The sequence below is a fragment of the Pithys albifrons genome, chromosome 15 (genome assembly GCF_047495875.1).
Source record: "Pithys albifrons albifrons isolate INPA30051 chromosome 15, PitAlb_v1, whole genome shotgun sequence".
Classification (NCBI taxonomy): domain Eukaryota; kingdom Metazoa; phylum Chordata; class Aves; order Passeriformes; family Thamnophilidae; genus Pithys; species Pithys albifrons.
The window spans coordinates 9,723,871-9,743,255 of NC_092472.1; the positions used below are offsets into that span (position 1 = coordinate 9,723,871).

Sequence of the window (19,385 nt, forward strand, 5' to 3'; positions counted from 1 at the left end):
TCACTGTTCCTTCTGATATTAACTCAGACAAGATAAAGAACCTGCCAAAGTAGTCCACAGGATTAGGCATGGTACTTTGCAGAGGTCAGGAGGAAAACATAACATTGTTCTTCACAGCAATATTCTCTCCAACTGATGGAAATTCCCTCAGAAGCTTGAACTTCCCATCCCAGCATTTTCTGCAGCAGAGGTGTGTGTCAAGGCATTTGGAGCAATGTGTCTGTGCTCTTGGAGATGTGCTGAAGGACACACACTATCAGAGGGCACAGGCAGGACTTAGCAGACACTCACTGTTTTCATACCTGGCCAACTTTGGATGTCCTGATGTCTGATGGGGTTCCTCAGCCACAGGCATCCCTCTGTGTAGTAGAATTCTTTTCCTTGGTCATTCCAGGAAAACGAACTGTGCCCAGTTTAACATCATTTTGATACACCACTGCAGTGGTGGAAATTACTACCAGTCACTTTGGTATGGCTTTTATAGGATGGATAATATTAACTTGGGATCAGGCTAAAATTTGCTGTTGGAAATTTTGAAATGGGAGCCAGCGTTCCTCAAAACTGCATCTAAACAAAAGTGCTGTGCATCACATGGAGTCAGGGAAACCTCTGTCATATTGCCTGTGAAAATGAAGCTGCAGGCTCATTAGCTTTCAGGAAGAGCTGTATGGAAGTAAATCTGAAAATAGCAACTTGCTAAATTTCTTCAGATTCTCCAAGGAGGCAGATCAGCAGTTGGACTTCACAGTTCTTTCCTGCTTCTACTTCCTGTGGGACCTTTGGCAAATAACCTCATCAGTCATGTCTCCCTTTCCCATCTGTCAAAAGGAGAATGAAAGAGATCTGAGAAGACTTTCACTTACACGATGAAGACTTTGATACTTTGGCCTTGGGTAGGACTGATAAAAATCAAAATGCCTGAGACAGAAGTTTCAGTGCTGATGCAATTTGTCAGCATCTCATCCTTGTTCCCACACAAAGCTGACTCATCAGAGAACAGAGATTTATCACACTCTATCATCATGTGATGGCAAAACCCACCACCATTGACTGTGAGGAAACAGTGAGATCCCAGTTGGAGAGAAAAATTGGTGAAGTATAAAAAATATTTTAATGTATAGGAGTATATAGGAAATAGAATCATACTATATCTTGGCTTCAAAGGGACTTTAACAATCATCTAATTCCAACCCCCTTGCCCCACTCTGAGCAGGGACAACCTTTCACTAGACCAGGTTGCTCAGAGTCCCATCCAACCTGGCCTTGAACTGCAGCCACAGTTTCTCTGGGCAACCTGTGCTAGAGACTCATCACCTTCATGGGGAAGTACTTCTTCCTAATATCTAAACCTACTCTTTGTCAGTTTGAAGCCATTCGCCTGTGTCCTATCACTCCAGGCCCTTGTAAATAGTCTCTCTCCATCTTTCTTGCAGGCTCCCTTCAGATACTGGAAGGCCACAGTCAAGTCATCCCCAAGCCTTCTCTTTTCCAGGCTGAACAATCCCAGTTCTCTGTCTTTCCTTGTGGGAGAGGTGCTCTATTCCTCCAATCAACTTGGTGGCCTCCTCTGGACTCACTCGAACATAATGTATACAGGGATCTACTTAGGGTTTTTTACATGCTGCATTCCTTGGCCACAAACCCCATTTCTGTGGTGCTCTCGGTACAACACACAGTCCAGTCGGATTTGTGCCAAAAGAAAATCCTTCAGCTGTTGGCAATGTAGAGTTTATGACCCTCAAATAATCATTTCCAACCACAGGGCAGTAGTATCTATATGAAGTAGTCAATTTATTACACCATTTAATCTGTGAAAAGACACTTCTGACGTTCAGTGTTTTACATCTCACGCATTGCAGGCAGTTAACAAGTATTGAAGAGTAAGAATTAATTAATCCTGGCTGTACCCCCAGGAGATGTGTAGACAAACACTAATTTACCAATGGAAATAGAGCAGCCAAGGTTACATGTCTTATCCAAGGCCACAGAGGGTGTCTGGAGCAGAGCTAAGATTGGATGGCAGAAACTCTAAATGCCTCCTGTGAAACTTATTTTGAAGAGGAATATAACCTTCAAAATAATCCATTTAGAAAAAGTACATTGCAAGTATATCTTGATACCCGGGGTAAATATTCCCTTTGGCCCATCTTGAGTGTTCACATAGACACAAATACATATATATGTACTATATATGCTGTGTGTGAGAACACCAAGGTATCTAATGAATGAGTTCAGTACCAAACAGGCGGAATAACAAGCACTGGATGTGTTATTCCAAGGCTCTGTGAGCAGACTGCCGTCTCAGAGGGAACATAGTTTCCCACGCTGGCCTGCAGTCCTGCAGCCACCCTGTTATGGAACAGTCATTATATTAACACACACCCTCTTTGCCTCACAGATGGGTGGTTTTGGGATCTCACCGGGCAGCATGATATCTGTAAGTAGAAGCCATCCCAGTATGCAACCCAAGGGCCTCACTGCAACCCATGATTTCCCTGCAGAGTTACTATACTCTGATGATGATATACTCACACCAACACCCACTCTTAGGAAAATTTGCAAACATACTAAATTGTCTTCCGTATTTCTACAATTTGGAACAAATTACATTCAATCCCCCCCAATACATATGACATATCTCAGGCATTGGAAGGGGCTGCCCATGGAGGTGGTGGAGTCTCCATCCCTGGAGATATTCAAGGAATGATTGGACGTGGCACTCAGTGCTCTAGTCTGGTTGACAAGGGGGTGATGGGTCAAAGATTGGATTTGATGATCTTGGAGGTCTTTTTCAACCTCACAGATTCTGTGATTCTATGATACCTATTATACCCAAGTATATGCAGGCAAATGTCCATGTGGCCCTCAGATAAAATCTGAAAACAACTGAGCTCTGTGTGTTTCCTTTATCTGGTTTAAATGTCTGCACAGAAAAGGAATTTTTGCATTTGTTGTAATTAGTGGGCCCAAGTTCAGACTCTAATAATCATTCTTTCAACTTTCTTACCAGTCCTGACCTTCCCATTTGGATGCAGATGAGCTCTATGCATTTTCGTTCTCAGATGGCAAAGTGCTCAACATTTGGCACTCAGCTTATCTCATACATTTGGGATTTTAATTATCAACACAAGAGCCTTCCCAAAGGCTGGCTGCGCTTTTGGTATGAAGATTATGTCAGGAAATTAATGGTAGAGAAACAGCTTTGTCCATCCATTCCTTTCACCGTGGTGACTATGAACTCCACAAACAGCTATGCTATTTTAATTCTAAAAAACCCCACATTTGCAATGTCATCTTTATGGAGGAAAAATATGCTCAGCTTGAGTTTTGTTTTCTGCTGCTCTGTGTATCAGAACATTAAGCTGCCATGTATAGCAGAGTGTGTGGGGAACCCAGCACACAGTCTGTTACCATGCTTTATTTTTTGCACTGTCTGCTTCAATTTTTCAATGCTCTGACTTACTGCTAATTGTTTCAAGGAGCTACAGTGCATCTGATAATGTATGAACCGCAACTCCCTGATCCCACAGCAAGATTGCTACTGAAATCAAACCCAGCTATGCATTAAGTGCACAAAAGTCAAACTTTTCTTCTCAGAGAATTGAAGTCTGCTTGGTCAAATTGATCAAGAAGCACTCATTTTGCTTAATTTTTATTTTAAATGGGCAGTCTGACAATAATGAGGTGGTTGGATGGTTACTGGGATAGGTTTATCTCCAAGTGTGTGTGATCTTTTTCTTCATGTGCAGAGACAAATCATAGAATGATGGAATGGTTTGGGTTGGAAGGGACCTTAAAGATCATCTCATTCCACCCTCTTCCACTAGAGACACCTTTCACTAAAACAGGTTTCTCAGAGCTCCATCCAGCCTGGCCTTGAACACTTCCAGGGATGGGGCATGAGCATTTCCAGGGACGGGGCAACACTTCCGGGGATGGGGCACAAACACTTCCAGGGATGGGACAAACAGCACAGGAAAGCAGGACAAAGCCGCAGCCCGTACAGTAAGAAGGAAATAAACACATCTCGGCACCCACGGGCCCGGTGACTTGGGCGCGCCGATCCACGCACCCTCCCAGCCTGGAGCCGCGGAGGTGGTCCCGCTTCCCGCTGACGATGCCGGTGCCGATGCCGGGGCAGGTGCGATGCCGATGTTGATGCCGATGCCGATGACGGTGCCGGTGCCCGTGTCCATGCCCATGCCCATGCCCATGCCCATGCCCGTGCCCGTGCCGGTGCCTGTGCCTGTGCCTGTGCCCACGCCCGTGCCGGTGCCGCTGGCCCTGCCGCTGTCGGGGCAGGTGCTGATGCCGGGGCCGGGGCCGGTGCCCATGCCCACGCCTGTGCCCATGCCTGTGCCCATGCCTGTGCCCGTGCCCGTGCCGGTGCCGCCGCCGGGGCGGGCCCCGCGGGCGGGGCCGGGCGCCGGGCTAGGCGGAGGCCGCGCCTCGGGGGCGGTGTTGCCGAGCGGGGAGGCGGCTCCGCAGCCATCGCGCCTGCCCGGCCGGCGGCGGAGCTCGGTGCAGGGGAGGGGGGCGGGGGGCGGCTCGGCGGCGGGTCTGCGGGCCCCATGGGCGGGTGTGTGGGCTCCCACCACGACTCCTCGGGCAGCCTCAACGAGAACTCGGACGGCACCGGAGGTGAGCGCCGGGGCGGGGCTGGGGGGGCGCGGGGGGACCCCGAGGCGGGCGCTGCGGGCCGGGGCCTGCGGCGGGCGGGGGAGACGCGCTGCCTTCGCCGGCCTCGGAGCGCCGCGTCCGGCGCTGCCCCGACTGCTCCCCATGCTGCTCCCCCGGCTGTTCTCCCGGAGCCCGAACTTTCTCGGGGCGACGGGGCCGTGCAGGAGCTCGGCGGGATCGCCCCGATAGGCAGAGCCCCCGCCCCGCAACCGCGGCCCCGGCCCGTCGGGGGTCACTGTCGGGGGGGGCTTTATCGGGGGATCAGTGTCGGGGTGTCGGGGCGGCTGTGTCGGGGGATCAGTGTCAGGGGATCAGTGTCAGGAGAGATGTGTCGGGGGTCATGTCGGGGGGCTCCGCGGCGTGGCCCCGGGGCAGGCGGCTGGCGAAATAGACAGACTGGGGAAAGGGCCTGCCTGGGGCTCCTGAAGTTTGTTTTCCTTGGGCTCAGCTCCTTGTGTTGTGCGGAAAATTATTCTTCGTTTAACTTAGATCCTGGCGCTGCTGCGGGTTTGGGGTTTGTTTTCCTTTTTATTCTCGACGAGAGCGATGGATGCTTTCCTCCAGCCTAAGCCACCCATGCTAAGGGATCGATTCCCAGCGACTTGAGGTGCTGGAGCAGCGTGTTCTCACTCATGTACAAGTGCACACCTACTTAGGGAGCAAAACCTGTGTGGAAACACTGCTGCAGTGTGAGCAGCCTTTTACCCTCGTGTGCTTCTCTGTTTTAATGTCTGAATGATTGCTTTTTCAACGTTTGTAGGTTTGTGGACTCCTGATGTTCTCCAGCTGAGCTGTATATGCTTTATAGTCATTTAAAGTCAGCCTGCCAACAGGACACTTGACTTATAAGTAGTCCTCACACATGCAGGGTCCACAGATTTCAGGATGAAAACTGCTGACCTAGGTCTACATTTTCCCGTGTGACTTACAGAACATTATTTATTAGTCTGGTTTTATTTCAGGTGTCCCAGCTGATGTGTGTTCTGTTATATCAGTGACTTTGCTGTCATTCCATAATGTAAAAAAATGCAGCTCTTACAATTGTATCTGAAACAACCATCTGCTGATTAATGCCAGATACAGAGTTCATAGAAATACCAGAAAGTCCAGCTGCTAAGAACTGTGTGGGATTTCAAAGACACAGAATAGCTCGGGTTGGGAGAGACCTCTGGAGATCATCCAGTCGAACCCCCTGCCAAGGCAGGGTCACCTGGAGCAGATGACACAGAAACATGTCCAGGTGGATTTGGAATTTCTCCAGAGAGGGAGACTCCTTGAATTTAATCACATCATCGTCATTAAAAGGAATTTTATAAGTTTGACTAGTGTGAGTCTTCCTTATGCTTCTCTATTAAGGGAAAAAAAGGGGGAAAAGGGAGTTACCTAAAATGCATCTGTACTAAGCAGACTTAGCAACTAGTAAAAAAACCACAGGAGTGTCATGTGGAATGGACCAGTCAAAGAAAAAGAATGGCAGGAATCATCACATACTCAAAAAATCCTGACTGAAAAATAGCAATAAAAGCCAAGCTGGTGTTTGTCCTGAGATCAGCTTCAGTAGCTAGGTGTTATGAGGTGAGATCATGTCACAGAAATAGCCTCAGTTTAATTTCCTCGCCCTTATCTTGCCTGTGGTATCGAATGAATGAGATAGGAAAAAAACCATTATCAGAGTTTGGCTGATATTGTAAAACAGTCAGATCACACACTCAGTAGCAGCCCATGAGGTGGGCAATCTCTGTCCAGGTTGTCTATGAAGTGCTGTGCTGGGTGGACTTGATGGGAGCTTGTTCCTGTGTGGCACTTCCATGGCACAGCCCACTGCTGCTCTGGGGTTAAATAACCCATTGTGCTTGGTGCATTACAACAGCAGCTGGGGTTTCAAGATGTAAGAGATGTGAAATGCGTGTCAGCTGGCTCATGTTGATTCATGCTCTAAGGATAATGTTCCTTAAGGTTGTCTCGCTGAAGTGAGAAGCGATGAAATTTCAGTTGAATTATGAGCTTCTTAGGACTGTCTTAAAAATCAGCTACAGTGTGCAATAGCCTGTTTTGTAACATTACGTATCTGTTCCTGCCTCTCCACAAGAGAGAAAGGGGGGTTAGGTTAAACTGGAGGAAACTCAGAATATCTTCTATAAATCTAAGTCCCCAGATGTCCAAGTCCAGCCTGCGCTAATTCTGAGCTTTACGAATTCTGCAAACATGTGCACACCAAGTGTGAAATTTGACTTGCTCTCTCAAGGGAGCTTCTGTCTCAAGGCATCAGCAAGTGAGCCAGCTGCAGCTCAAGTGAACACAATTTGGAGACTAGACCTGTGCAGAAAGATGACTTATTCCTGTTTCCCAAATAAGGCTTGTTTCCTCCAGCTGCAGGGCTGTGCCCTAACCTGGTGTTTTCACTTTCAGATCACTGTCAATGAGCAAGGCCCAGAACATTGATAAATCTTAGAAAAGTTTCTTGGAACAGAAACATCATGGTTCTAACCAGAGTATTGCCAGTGATTGACTTACTTTGAGGAGGCTCTGTCTTTTCCCCAAAAAGGAAAAGCTTCCTGGAGAATTACAAGTGGTCAAGTGATGGATTAGGCAGTAGTAGCAGTGTGTGATGCTGTGTGAAAGTGGGAGCCAGATCTCGCATCTGATTCTTCCCGGTCTTGATCTATTACAGTGCGGGTGTGGAGAAATTGTGCTCAATTGTATCACTGGAGTTGAGAAGAGGATTTGTCATATCCCTGTATTCTTTTCAGTCTTTTGGGTCAATTGCCGGCACTTCCCGTTACTTCTCTGCGGCTCAGCGAAGCTGACGGCATGTCCTGGCCACGTGTGCTTTCTTTGTTTCTTACTATGGGTATTTTCCAAGGTCAGGATGCTTGTGTATATCTGGAAAGCAGTTGTATATCCTCAGGTGTGTCTCATGTGTGAGATTGAGCTAATCAAAAATACCATCTTATTGCACATTTCTGTTTGCATTGACCAAAGCAGGAGGAGTCTGTTCCTTACCGAGAATTTAACAGATGCTGCTCTGCCCATCCTGCTGGAAATTAAATGGGCTTTGCAGATTGGTACCAGCTGTTTCATTATCGCTGCTCTTTTAGCAAGTTTTTGTTTCAACAGAATATTGCTTGTCATAGATAGGAAAAAGTTCCTGTCTGGATGCTCAGTGTGTTGTAGCCCAGTAGAACTGAATTGTGATGGGTGTCCTGGATGGTGAGATGGATTTATTGGGGACTCATTAAATGAGATACAAAGAAGAATATAAGATGATCATTAAAAGCTTTATAGACATGGGTTTTCCCCACTTCATATCTTTACCTCAGCTGTCTCCCAGCTGATATTCCAAGCTTTCAGGAGCCAACCATCATGTCTCTTCTTGCCCTGTCAAAGGTGACTGAGTTCCTGCAGGATGGTGAGACCAGGGAAGAAATAGCTGTTCTCCAGTCGCTTTCAGGTTATGTGACTTCTTCAGTTGTGTGTTCAGAAGAGCTTTGGGTTTGGAGTTAACTGCTGGAACACTGCACGTGTGTCTGTACATAAGGTTTAACAGCTTACCAGGTATGTTCAGTTTAGCAAAATGAGGATTATTCCCAGCTTCCATCCTCATGGGCAAGTCCTTTCTGGAGGACTCTTTCTGAATTTCTCTTCTTTCTTCCAAGGGGAGCAGCAAGAAGGAAAAGGAGGAGACTGTTCATTCTCTCCTGGCAAACTCTTACCCTTATTAGAAGTTGCATATTACTTTGTCTTACTTGGTAAAGTTCAGCAAGACAGTTATTTGTGTGGAATAAGGAAAGAGGAGGAAATACAGTGTCTAGAAGCACGGGCATGACAAGTCATTACAGATTAGGCCTTTTGGCTGCAGCTGTCTGATTGCTGCTGCGCTCTCCTTGACACGATGTTCGCCTGCCTGCTGGAGTTCTTATCGCCCTTCTTTGTTATAAAAGACACTGATTCTGTTTGAAATTTGTCTTCTTTACTGCCGCCCCTATCACCCAGCAGTGATAATAGGGACAAGTGGAAATAGGGCTGCACGTTTGATTGATGCTCTAGAAGAGGAGATTATTAAAAATATCAATTTCTCCTCCAGTGTTTGATGCAATGCTGAAGCTTCATTACCTTTGAGAAAGCCAAATATTGTGCTCAACCTCTGCTGTCAGTAACTGGACAACGGTTTCTTAAATATTTTCTTTAGAGTGCTGTGCAGTGCTGCATATCACATGTCTAATTTGAAGTTACAATAACTGCTTTCATGGTGCTTCTATGGAAGACTGACCAGGGGAATTTGCATATTAAGTAGTGAGATTTGTTGCTCACAATTGGACTAATACAGTAGGGCTCTGCTTGGACTGCACGGGGGGGGGTTAAACAAGCATCTCATGACTGAGCAGTTAATTGCATTTGCTGCCTCTGCTTTGTATTGGAGCTTACAAAGAATCTCCCACTTCCAGACTGATTTTGCAGCATGTTCTAAGTGTTGGGTGCAAGCTGTGATGGTGTGTTCCTGCACACAGCACCTGACTGGGGTTTCACTGCCGTCTAAAGGAGGCAGCTCTAGACTTCAGGTGGTTCCTGCTGGTTTGTAAATCAACCCTGAAATGTGGTGTTGGATATGATTTGGTAAAAGCAAAATTAAATCAGAGCTGGCATTAGCTGTTAGGTCTTGTTGTGCAGTGTTTTGTGTTGTTTGTTTTGTTTTGATTAGGTTTTTTTAATGGAATAATATAAAAAGCTTAACATGACTCTTAAACTTAGACTAAATCCTTCATGCTTCATCACTGGATGTATTTAAAGAGTGTATAGATGTAGCACTTAGGGACACATGGTTTAGAGGTGGACTGGGCATTGCTGATTTAATGGTTGGACTCAATGATGTTAAAGGTCTTTTCCAACCTTAACCAGTCTATGATTTCCACAAGTGTATGCGTGTTTTTTATCAAGGCTTTGCAACAGAAGTAGCCTTTACTGACTCCTTTTCCCGATGGCTGGGACCCACAGCCTCCTTGGGATTATTAGGATCTGTGAATTTTGTTCCAGTAATTCAGTCCCAAGTATCTTTCTACTGGAATATCACTTTGATTGTATGACACTTTTCATTTGTAAACTAATAGACTTTGTTTTGTTTTTCAGGTGATAACAAGTCACTTTCAGAAAATGAAATAAGGTGTTATTTTTATTGTTAATAAGGTCTGGCAAACGCAGCTGTTTGGTTTCCTTTTTGGCATTGTTCCTCCATCGAATTGTTTGTTTGGGTTTCTAGATGAAGTGATTTGTTTTACTTTCTGTGTTTGGGAATTCAGTGCTGAAATTGACAGTGTCCTCTACTCAGTGTTGAATATAATAAATTCAACATTCATTGTGCTTTGGAGATTTTTGATAAATGGAAAATATTATTAATTGCCAGTTTGAATAAACTCTAAAAAGCAGCAATCCACTGTTCTTGCAGCAAGTAATATTATAGCTATTATTTTTCATGTGAATGTTGAATAATATAATTCATGAGTCACAAATTACAATACACTTGGAGCCAGAAATAAAGATTTGTCGTAGTCTTGCAAATTCTCATGAGTCTTGTTGCAGGTACAAAGAAGGGTCAAGTTCCAGCTCCTCTAAAAAGGAAAGAATATAAATATCTGGAAAATTAGTGGTGCAATGACCATGATTGAGAGTTTAATGTAACTGCTCCTTTATCAGCAAAAAAGGTGCTTTCCTCCTATCCTGTAGACAGGCACTGTGTATAAATATCTGTTACAATTGTAAGCAAATTGCTTCCAATTTGCCACCTTGGCTTCACCGGGTTAAAATTCAGGATTCTTTGTTGCAGGTATGTCAGTTGCGGTTTTTCTCTTAATCCTTGGGCATTTTTAGTTTTATCTTTTTCTCACTTTACTTATGCCTACTGCAGGAAAGTGTGCTGTGCTGGCTGGTAGGTGCTTCATGATCCTCCCAATTTTCTCATCAGATACAAAATGACTTTTTGAGGGTGGCTGGTGCAAGATGTCCATCCTTTCCTGGAGTGGAGCCAGATCCCAGTGTGTCCATATCCATGCAGCATGGCTTTGCCAACTTCTGCTGTGAAACTAAACGTGGGAAGGGCTTGGTTTCCTTCCCAAGGGCTGTTCCCTGAGATGAGGTGCAGCTGGGTGTATGGCCATGAGGTTTTTACCTTCCGAGAGCTGGTGGCATCCTCTCTGGGAAGGGGAAGAGCATTCCTAGGGAGGGGTTCTGCCACCCACCCACCAGGATGAAGCAGGGAAGTCTGTGTGTGACATGTTTTGGGCACATAGTGCCCAAACAGCAGCTTAAAGGCAGGAGTCATTGGTTCACATTCATCTTTGCTACTTGAAGGTGCTTTGGCTGAAGTTTATAGAGGTTTGTGGGGTTTATTTTTCCTGGAACATTTGTAGGACTCTTCTTTGTTTTGCAAGAGACACATTATGAAATTGAGCCTTTCCAAACCCTCCTAATTGTAGTTTAGAAAGCTACTCCATTTAGACACCTGTAGTCATCGTAATTGCGGACAAAACAGAGCAAACAGGCACATGAGGTGATTCTCAGAGATGCCTTGCCAGTTTGGGGGTGCAGAGTGCTAACGGCTGTGAAGGTGCTGACCTTGGGTACAGCAGGTTTTTGAGGCATCTGCTTGCTCAAGTTACTGAAAACCTTCGGGCTTTGTTTGCTCAGTGCTGCCTTTGGTGTTTGTATTGAGGCTTGGATGGGCTGGTGAACCCACATGTGAGTGTGGGGACGAGCCTGTGCCACAGGTGGGAGGCTGGTCCCTGGCACCGCTTGGCATGCAAGCGTGGCAAGAGCGATGAGCTCAATTACCCAAAATCAGAAGGGAAAGGCCTGGAGTGACCCATTCTGTGAAGCAGGTAGAGTGCAAGGAAGAATGAAAGAGCTGGAGTGAGTAGCCTGGTTTCTGACTGTGGAATGAAACACTTGGTTTGCACTCAGAGGTTTTCAGTTACACTTTAATCTGCTGCCTATGTGTTGTCTGGCGGGCACCAAAGGTTTGAAGAAGGAAATGTTCCACTACTTGAGAAGCAAATGATGTGCAGAGTTTTTTTGTTTGGGTTGGGTTTTTGGTTTGTTTTGTTTTCGTGTTTTTTAAGAAAACAAAGAGGTTTTTCCTCACATGGTGATTGTGTTTCCAATGTGAAAAGTGCAGAACCTAATGCAGTATTTCAAACTGAGTTACTGATACCAGGATAAGAGTAATGGATTCAAACCATGGTGCCTCATGCATCCCCAAGCAGCATGGGTGCTCCTTACACTGCTTGTACCATTGAGGGAAAACACCCATAGCACAGAATGTCGCTTGATATTGCACTATTTGACCTGTGTGCAGTAAAATATGTCTGATGTAGTTTATTTAAGGTCCAGCTGGAAACTGAATTTTGCATGTGCTGCCCTGTTGGGACCCTGGGCTGATCTCTCAGCTCTTAGCCAGGGAGTAGCTTTCTCTCCTAGCACACTCAGATTAGTGCAAATGAGAGGCGGACAAAAGATGGGACAGGGAAAACCGTGTGTAAAGTGTTTTTGTTCTGTTTCCCACTTTAGAAGTAAATGAAAAACTCTCTTAAATGCTGAATGGGGCTGAAGTTTCATAGACTACCTTAAATATTTAAAACGACACGAGTAACCTGTCATACTGAGACTTCCCAGCAAGGACATTGCAGGTTCTGCAGGTAATAAGTGCCTGAGCAATTACTGGATGCCATCAATTTGCAGGAGCTGTTCTACATCCAGTTGACCTATCAGGCCTAATGTAAAGCATTTGGAAATTGTACTTCATCAAGCAGAAATACTAGTGGGAAAGGGGATCATTGCTGCTGTGCCTGTATATTAGATCAGTTTAACAGGTCCTCCCTTCAGCCTTTTCTCAGTGTCCTTTTCCCTTCCCATCTCCCCCCTCTCCTTAGTGAACATGATTTAAAAAAAAAAAATTCAAAGCCCTGCTTGAAAGTCATTTGTGGGAGGAGATGGGCACAGTTCTGAAGAAATGATTCTCTGCTTCTGTAGAACATCAGATGTGCTGAAGGATTTTATACATATATATATATATATAAAGACATCCTTGTGCTGCAGATTAGGTAGAAGGGAGGGGGTTGGGGAAGTTTCTGCATGATCTATCATGTGGTTTTCCCACATTCTAAAACATGAAAGAAAAGGCACTTCACAAATGGTAGTGAAAAATGCTTCAGTAGTTTTCAGCAAGAACAGGTACTGCCCAGGGGGAAAAGATTAGAGGCTAAAATGTGAAAATGTATCATACAATGCTGTAGATTGCATTTATTTTTGCATGTGTTCAATGGGGAAAGTTTCCTCTTAAAACACATATATTCAGTCTAATGTTATCAACACGTTTCTATAAATAACTGAATTTTTTTTATCCATTGAAATGATAAACATTTTACAGTTCATAACAGCTTACAATTTATAATAATGTATAATAAATGTAGCAACCATAAATAATTCTCTTAGTTCAGACAACATATTATGTAGGAAGGCATTTTTCACCTTTTCCCAGTGGAGCTGTGTGCTCTTTGAGAGCACTCCCAGGGCCTGAAATGGCAGCAGCAGCAGAGCACAGCACTTTGGGGTTGGAAGCTTGTTACCTTTCTATTTTTAAAATTCAGTCGTGAAGCTCAATTTCTGCTCTCATGCTGTGATGAAGGGCACTATGGATGCAGGAGAAGGATCTCTTCGTGGCATTTACTTTGTTGCTTTATTTTTCCACCACAGAACTCTCATCTCCTGTGATTTCTTGCCTGTTTGGGTAAATACAGTCTTTTTGTAAGAGAGTACCTACAAAATAGCAGATAGAACCTGCAGCTGGTGAATGCCATTTTCTCCTACCAATTGTTTTTTGGCCACATGCTGCTGCAGGAGCACCTGAGCCTGTTGTAGAGCATCAGCAATCACAGGATAATGGCTGGCTAGAGAAAAGGTAAATGATGGAAGTAAAATTGCTAATTCACATGTACTGCTCAAAATGTTTCTTTGCTATAGCAAAGCATTGCCTGTGTCATATGTGCTGGACAACTTCATGCCTTTGGGGTGGTTTTGGGTGCATTGTCTTCATCACATGGAAACTGTATGCCAAAAAAGTGTCTTTAATGCAGAATGTTTAGCTTTCTACTTGCTAAATCTTTCTGAATCTCTCCGAGTCATTACACTGCATCCCTGTTCTCCAGAGGGGACAAAAAACGCCATGCTCAGAATGGGAAGGGGACACTCAAAGTCTGTGAACACAGAAACATGTTTTAGATGCTTTTTTTGGTGCAGGTACAAGTCCCATTTCTACTCATCACAGGCTCTGGCTGCTCCAAGCTTGTTAACACAGGCAGTGAAGCAAGGGCGAGAAGACATGGGCCATGAGCAGTTTGGAAGTGTTAATGGGAAGCAAAGTGTAGCATACGTGTGAAATAGTTTGGAAACCATAAACGTTATCTGAAGGTTGGATGAACAATTTCTCTGGCTCCTGCTGGATGTGTTCACAAGGAGCCTATATTTGGTGGCAGCAGTAGTTAAACATACGTTCAGATGAAGCTTAGCACTCCAGTGCTTCGCACCTCCAAGTAGCAGAATCCTTCAGTGTTCTCTGATTTGGTCTGGTTGCCTGTTTGGGACATGATGCCAATGCCCTGATGGCCGAGGGCGAGTCAATCTCTTCCTTTGCCTGTGCATTTACGTAGTTCCAGTGCATGCAACAAGCAAACCTGCTCATTAAACGGGTGGTAAATCACAGGTCCCAACTGAGGTTTAGCACTTGGATGGGTGAAGAAGAGAAAAGCTGTCACGTAGCTATTTAAGCTTTATTTTTTTTAAGAGTTAGATTTCACTTGTGAGTTGCATGGTGATAACTTGGCTTAGTAAAATACACAACAGACTGATTTTTTTGGTAAAAAGATTTTTTGCTATGTGCCCACAGAAGTACTTTAAAAGAACATGGGTTGCTATAAATACAAGCGTTTATAGAATAAAAATATCTTCTGTAAAGTGCTGATCAATATTGGATATTATTCTAAGACAGGTTTAAATGCTCATTTGAGATGAGTTCTCTTACTCGTTTTTGTGTTGGCTTTTCACATCTTTAGATCTCCATTGTATGTTTATCCAAATCTAAAACTAGTTCTGGTGCCAAAAAAGCTTGGATTGCAACAGAAAACCACATGAGCATTGAAATCTCACTGCTTTATTAACATCACATGCTTTCAATCAGGCTCATGTTGGATGGCCTCACATCCCATCGCTGCCTTAACGCATCCCAAACAAGAGCGTTCCTTGTGTGTATCCGGGACACTCCAGCTGCTGAACTGATACTACTGCACTAAAATAGCTCCAAAAACAGGCACGGGGTTTGGCTTTATCTGAAATTCCTTCAGAATGGAACAAGAGGGAATACATGATTTTAGTCTCTCCTTTGGGGGGAGAAAAGGAGCAGCAGCATTGTCAGAACAAGTGAGAGTGGGTGTTGTGGTTTGGTATTGCAAGGCAATACCAGAGTGAGAATCCTCTAGGTGTAAATAATCTTCTTGTTCTTGAACTGAACTCTGGCTCATGATAGACATTTTCTAAAATGGTGCAATTTCTCTCAAAATGAGATAAACCAATCCAGTGTACAGAAAGATTACTTTTCAGTAAACCTCTAAAACCACTTTAACTTTATTTGGGCTATCCTTTTTTTCTTCTACATGGCATGAACTTTTAGAAAACATTCCAGATTCTTCTCAAGTGTGTCAGAGCTGCCTGGGCCACCACCACCTTGGAAAGATCATGATGTAAATAATGCCATGTGCCCAGATAGAGGTTTCCAAAAGCTTTTCTACCTTTTGTTTATTATGGAAAGAAAAGCTGCCAAAATATGCTTTTTAGAGTTAAAAGAAAATTTCCAAGTTTTCACCCTGTGTGTCTTCCATAGATTCTGTCCCATTGGTCTCCTCTTAAAATCACGTTTCCTTGGGCTCTGGTACAAGTTGTGGTCTGGGTCTCTGATGGATTAGCTCATGAACACCCAAGGAGCAACACTGGCCCGAACCACTTTGCAGTTTGATAACTGGCCCTTACAGGTTTAGTGGAAGGATCTGAATTTTCTGAACTGTCCCTATCCATTTTTCAGTCAAGTAAGCTTGACCAGAAGGGAATTCTTGACACCTAACCCTGCCATCCTGCTGCTGGCCTGACCTTGCCTAGCTGGCAGTAAATAATGCTCCAAGGTACCATCATCTCACTTCTGCACTGATGGGCGTCATAATCTTTCACCCACAACAGTCCAGTACAATGTTTGTAAAGGTGAATCTCAAGACTTGTGTGTGCTTTGTCTCCCTGGGAAGTTTTGTGCCCGTTCTGGCAGAATGACTTGCCTGTTGTGCATCTAATTCTCCTAAATACTACTGTTCTAGTAACTAAGTTTAAGTTGGGGAGGGGAACTCATGGCTTATGATTAAATTATCACTCTGACTTTTTAGGCAGCTCGAAAAGTAAAATACTCTGCTTGTTTTTGAACAGTCACTGCCCAGCAGTGGGGTAAACACTTAAACAAGGAACCCAAATTTCTCTTTTTTTCATCTTTAACATGACAAGTGTCACTTAGTGCTGCCTGTGGAAATTTCTAAGAGTTTTTGACAAGTCTGTTACATGGAGACTGTTCACCAAACCAACTGGGAGTAGAAATTTGGGGATGCATTAGTTGAACCCCAAATGAAACACCCCGGGCTTTGTACCATCCTGTTGATGGGATCCAGCTAATCACTTCATCTTGGAGCAGTGATTACACATGCAGAATAATGGGTGGGCTCTACACACTCCCCATTCCCAGCCCTCATCCATCCCAGGACATGATCAGTCACAATCAGCTCTCAGGGAGGAACTTTTTCTTGAGAATTTATAAGTAAACGTATTTAAATCTGTGCCTGCCACCACTTTTCACAATACTGCTTTGAAAAATCAACAAGCATTTCTTTGCATTCTATGGAATTTTTCACTTATGGAATTAATTCTTTATGCTTTATCCATTCTAAAGAACACAGGTGTTTTATCTTAGGAATGCAACTGCAGTTTTTGTTTTACTCCAATTATGTTTTTTTCTGGTAATTATATTCACGGAAAACATTGTGCCACAGGACTATGAAAGGTACAACATTAGCATTTTATCTTACTGTGTGGGAAACTTATTACCAAGAGTTAATCATTTGCATAGAGCTCACATTAGTTAGGAAAATATATTAGAGATATTTGGGAGTGGGGGAGGAAGAATTTTGGTTCCTGCCAATGTCGTACTTTACCTTCTCTTGGCAAGAGTTGTCCAGAGAGACTCTGAGAGTGTGGCTATCTGATAATCAAGACTGTTAGAAACCTATTTTATTAAATTGTGACAATTAGTCTTAAAATAAGGTTGAGCAAAGTCCAAGACAGCAAAGGCTTCTGTATCTCCTACTTCAGTGCTCTGTCAAACAGAATATTCTGTCTTAGAAATTCTACCAACTGATCTAATCTTTTCTTGAAACTCTTTCCAGGTTTGCCTACTCAAGTATGCTGTCGCTATCTGATTGCTCTGCCTGCCAAATTTCCAAGCTGAATTCATCTTCCATTGATAAAGTGAGCTGCTCTCTGCTCAGTGCACTCACCCTTACTTCTTTCACATGTCTCATTGCATTACTATAAATTAATCGGAGGATTTTTTCCAGCTGAAGAAACTCTTGCCATGCAATTCAGATTGAGGTATCTGCATAATTTCTTCTCTTGTGTTTTGAAACTTTCCGACTTTCACTTTTTTTATATTGAAGGTTAATAAATAAGGAACCCTTTTGCTCACAAAACATTTTTCTATCATGTTATTTCAGCACAGATTATTATGTGTTAAAGACATTGTTGATGCTAAGTAATGAGCCCCTATGAATGGACTCTTTTCAGCTGGGGAAACTGGTGTGAATAGTACTTAGATGTGAACATTTCTTAGTGCATTTTTCTCATGCTCATCCTTAGCTTTTATACAGGTCCAAAATGTGCCCCCAGTTCTGCCATGCCCAGGGTTTGAGATGCCCTTGATCAGAGCTGCAGAATCAGCACTTCATGGGCATGGTTTGCTCATTAGAGCATAGTAATTAGTGAATTTGCAATGTACTTGCATCCAGCCATTTTTTGAATTCTTCTTTTAACTCCTATAGCCAGCAATTAACTGGTTGGGGTGGAATTTTTTTTTACTCAATGCTTTGAGGGATCCCTTCACCAGAAAACAGTTATACCTGCACTGAAAAACCATGGGAACCAGAGGGCTCTTGTTTTCAAATGGCTGAAATACGAATCTCTTTACTAATGCATCCTCCCTCATTACTCAAAGTTCTCATCCTTAAACTTGAAACTAAGCTTATTTTCCTTTGAAGAGAAGGAGGGGTGAGAAGAGGGTCTGTCTAATAGTGAAGAGTTCTGCCTTAACTCAGAACCAAAGACTTTTCTTTCAGAAACTTTAAAGTCCATAATCCTCATACACTTAATTTAATCTGCTATTACATCACTTATGTCTAAAATGATGGCGAAAAGTAGGAAAAGTGCATCTGTCCTGACAAACAGTACTGCTGTTGCTTTTGAGTAGATGACACTGGAGAAATAAGCTCCTTCAAGCATTACTGTGAGTACCTTCTTAGAAAAGACAAGCATAGCCCGTGGCCAAGACCTACTTCAGCTATTACTGGATACGTAACAGCCGAGAGCGTTGCCAACATAATCCTTGTGCTGCCAGTTTTTAGCTTGCCCTGAGTTGTTGAGAATTAAATGCATTTTCAATCAAATTATGTTCTATAGTGCTTCTTTCACTTGAAAGGAAGAGAAGTTACTTAAGGGACGTGCTGTTGTGTCCTCTGGAAACACTGAACAAGCATCACACAGGCCATTAATAGAGCTAAAGCCTTATGTGCTCAGGGACTTCTGAAAGAGATCAGATTAATTTGCTAAAGGTGGAAAGGCTCTGGCCACTTTAATCTATCTTTATTTGAGCAATTTAAATGAAGAGGGCAGTTCCCTGTGCCTACTCCAAGGTCCTTCCATCTCTGAGAGCCGCAGGCTCTTGCAGAAGGAGGTTCCCATCAGAAGCTGATATCTGTGCGTGGTGTTGTTTGGAGGAGGTTGCCTTGATTATACTCCTAGTTTGTACAGCTTTAAATGCTTTGAGTTGAATTCACTGTCACAGATTGCCCAGACAAGTGGATGCCTCATCCCTGGAAGTGTTTAAGGACAGGTTGGATGAACTCTAAGCAACCTTGTCTAGTGGAAGGTGTCCCTGTCCATGGGGTTAGAACTGGATGATCTTCAAGGTCGCTTCCAACCCCAAACCATTCTGCAATTATGTCAATAATCCTTGACCATAGGCTGTGATAGGTGTATTGACTGAGATTAGCTCAGTTGGTTAAAACTTCGTTGTAATAATGTCAAGGTCATGGGTTCAATCCCCTGTATGGACCATTGATTTAAGAGTTGGACTAGATGATCCTTGTGGGTCCCTTCCAACTCAGAATAGTCTGTGATTCTGTGATTCTATTTTTTCCTCTGTATGCATCCACAGGGGGATAAAAAGGCCTTGAAAGGATGTAGTTTTAAGGCTACTTCGTTCAAGTGCTCGATTTACAGGAGAGGGGATTTTTGTCCCTTGGATGTATGAGACGTACAGGTGGCAACAAAGATTTGCACATTTTTCATTTTAGCTTAGGAAG

The 19,385-nt window shown here is 43.8% G+C and overlaps 1 protein-coding gene across 1 annotated transcript in view; it reads left to right on the forward strand.

Moving 5' to 3' along the window:
- Nucleotides 1-4,518: 4,518 nt before the first annotated feature.
- UBTD2 (ubiquitin domain containing 2) overlaps nucleotides 4,519-19,385 on the forward strand; it is a 44,300-nt gene continuing 29,433 nt past the window's right edge. The window contains exon 1 of the mRNA XM_071570317.1: nucleotides 4,519-4,641. Coding sequence (XP_071426418.1) covers nucleotides 4,572-4,641 — 70 coding nt within the window. The 5' untranslated portion in view covers nucleotides 4,519-4,571. The remainder of the gene's footprint in view (nucleotides 4,642-19,385) is intronic.